Raw genomic sequence first — 2,651 nt, 5'->3', positions numbered from 1 at the left:
GCTTAATAGATTTAGTAAGAAACAGAGCATAGAAGAGTTGGTAATAAACTGTTGGAGTAATAAAGCTTTCCCATTTGTCCTGTCCTGCAGCTTTTCCCATAAATGTTCCTCTTTTTTTCTGGCTTCTTTGAAGTGTTACACTCCAAGACCCCCTGGCCCGACGCATAGCCCTTGGCAGCTTCATGAGGCACCACCGGTGTCACTGGGGGACCCTCCTGCCCCAAAAGATGCCGCGGCAGAAGACAATGAGATGGTTGCGGGTGCCTACCGGTTTTATTAGCAGCCTCGTGTTTGGGTTCCCAACCCCACACTGAGGGCGCTGGGGCACAGGATGGCGTCACCTTGCCCACCCTGGTGTCCCTGGCGGGGGGGGGGGGGAGAGGGGTGTCACTCAGCGAAGCCCTGGATGTCGCAGCGGGGTCCCTGCCACTTGTCATAGCACTGGCAGCTGAACTCCTCGGCCAGCCGGGAGACGTCGTCACCAGACTCCACGCTCTGGGCCACCAGCCAGGGCTTGCCGGCTTGCAAGTCGATCGTGAAGCGGAAGGCATCGAGGTGGAGGAAGCCCTGCTTGTTCTCCTGACGCACGCAGCGGCCCTGGCCGGAGCACAGGCTCTGGCTGCACAGATCGGCGCTGGCCGTCACGTTGACGATGTAGTGGCCCAGGGGCCCGTCCACGTAGTCCTTCAGCCTCAGGCACATCTCCTGCAATGACACAGCAGTGTCACAGCCCTGCACGGCCGGGGAAGGGGGGGTCCCCGCACGGTGCCACCCGCCGCACTCACCTTGGACATGCTGTCGTTGAGGCTGCCCCAGAGGATGATGCCAGCAGCGCCCTGAGCCGCGCTCTCCCCGATGGTGTTCATCAGGTCCTCCTGCACCCGAGGGGAGAGGAGAAGTCAGCGGTGCCCAAAGCCCCTGCGCTGCCCCAGCAGAGCTAAAGACTCCCCAGCATCAACCCGTCAGCCTGAGAGGTGCCCACCATCCCCATGTGCCCATCACCTGGGAGAGAAAGTCGACAGTGTGGTCGAAGGTGATCTGGGAGTAGGGCAGGACAGGAATGCCGCCATCAAGGACGCCACGCTGGACGGCAAAAGCCTCGGCCACGCGGTGCCGGACGTAGGCGAGCGCCTTGTTGGTGCCGTTGAAGGAGGGGGGTAGGTAGATGCTGGGGTAGAGCGCCTGGCTGCTCTCCCAGAGCCACCACAGCTCCTTGTTCCTCTGCTGCTCCACTGCCGGGCACATCCCGGTGTAGGGCAGGCTGTCAAAGTTGTTGTTGTAGCAGTCGGGGAAGCCGTAGAAACCCCAATAGCCGTTGGGACGGAGGGTCTCGCCCAGCCACAGGGTCTGCTCCATGAAGTTCCGGGCACTCTGCTCAAACTGCTGCTTGGCCGTCTCCTTCACCAGCTTGGGGGGCCACTGCGGGTGCTGCTGCCGCACCAGCTCCTCCGACTTCTGCTGGTAGATGTCCATGGAGGCCCAGTTGCGGATCCACAGCGGGCGCCACTTCTCCCAGTCGATGACGGCCAGCCCGCCGTAGGCAGGGCTGGGCAGGGTGACCTCGATGTCCCGGGTGGCCTGGTAGAGGTGGGCCTGCAGGCTGGCATTTTGGGGGAGCCCCCCGTTCACTGGCACCCCCTCAGATGTGTAGTAGGGGAGAAGCCCCAGCTCCTTGCTGTAGAAGAGGGTGATGTCCTGCCCGATGAAGGACTGCTGGTCGTTGGCCAACACGTCGAAGATCTCCAGGTTGAGGGTGACATTGTACTTCTTGGCACAGCGCTCGGTGGGGATGTTCCAGACGGTGACGAAGGGGCGGTTGACAAGGACGGGGCCAGGCCCCCCAGCGTGGGCCGGGGCGGGCAGGAGCAGCAGGAGGACCCAGCAGGACCACCCCGATGCCATTGTGCCGGCAGGCGCAGGATGGGTGCCAGAGCTGCTTGGGGAGAGCTGAGACAGGCTGAGACCTCAACGCTTTTATCCCCAGCCCAAGCTGGGGCTGGCATTAATCCACACCCCCGTCCCCGAGCAGTGCCAGTCACCCAGGGTCACCTCTCCCACCTCCTCACGTGAAGTCCCCAAAGTTGTCAGCAGCCGGAGCCCAGCACGGTGTCCCCGGAGCAGGGACAGCAGCGTGCCAGGGACTGGCGGCGGCGGGCCCGGCTGGGGAGGAATGCGCAGAGTCAACACCCGGTGATGGGGCCGGCGATGAGCTGGACTGGAAAGACAAACAGACACGGACGGGGGCGGGGGGGCCCAAGGTCACGGTGACGGACATGGGCTGCGCCGGGCGGGTGCTGCTAGGGAAGTGTGGAGCATCGGGAGAAGGGCACTGCGGGGAGGAAGCCCACGGCATGGGGCAGGACCGGGCAGAACGCAGCCCGGGGAACAGTGGTGGCACAGGAGGGCACCGTCCACGGACACGCGTGGCACAGGACGGCACCTTCCAGGGACACGCACAGCGGCCGAGGGGTGCTGTGCCACGCAGGGTCGATCGTCCCGGCACCACGGGGCCGGGCCGTGTCCACGGGCGTCCCGAGGACGGGGCAGAGCCGGGAGCGGCCGCAAAGGGCACGGGCAAAGGCGCGGCCGGGCTGCGCCGGGGACGCTGTGGCACGGCGACGGGACCCACGCGAGGGCACCGCTGGGGGACA

At 64.8% G+C, this 2,651-nt stretch overlaps 1 protein-coding gene across 1 annotated transcript; it reads right to left on the bottom strand.

The window, feature by feature from the left end:
• Nucleotides 1-387: 387 nt before the first annotated feature.
• Nucleotides 388-1,902, bottom strand: HYAL1 (hyaluronoglucosaminidase 1). The gene is made up of 3 exons (XM_010561584.1): nucleotides 1,003-1,902; nucleotides 786-875; nucleotides 388-705 (listed from the first exon to the last, which is right to left on the bottom strand). Exons 1-3 carry the CDS (start codon nucleotides 1,900-1,902, stop codon nucleotides 388-390), a joined length of 1,308 nt encoding a protein of 435 aa, XP_010559886.1.
• Between the last annotated feature and the right edge of the window lie 749 nt (nucleotides 1,903-2,651).

This window comes from Haliaeetus leucocephalus, unplaced genomic scaffold (genome assembly GCF_000737465.1).
Source record: "Haliaeetus leucocephalus isolate CR32 unplaced genomic scaffold, Haliaeetus_leucocephalus-4.0 Scaffold148, whole genome shotgun sequence".
Lineage (NCBI taxonomy): Eukaryota > Metazoa > Chordata > Aves > Accipitriformes > Accipitridae > Haliaeetus > Haliaeetus leucocephalus.
The sequence above is the reverse complement of the archived record's forward strand: the minus strand, read 5'-3'. Positions and strand labels throughout refer to the sequence as shown.

Coding starts and splice junctions, on each gene's coding strand:
- HYAL1 (XM_010561584.1), bottom strand. CDS start 1,902: ATGGCATCGGGGTGGTCCTGCTGGGTCCTCCTGCTGCTCCTGCCCGCC. Junction 876..1,002: donor CTGTCGACTTTCTCTCCCAG/GTGATGGGCACA, acceptor CCTCGGGTGCAG/GAGGACCTGATGAACACCAT. Junction 706..785: donor TCAACGACAGCATGTCCAAG/GTGAGTGCGGCG, acceptor GTGTCATTGCAG/GAGATGTGCCTGAGGCTGAA.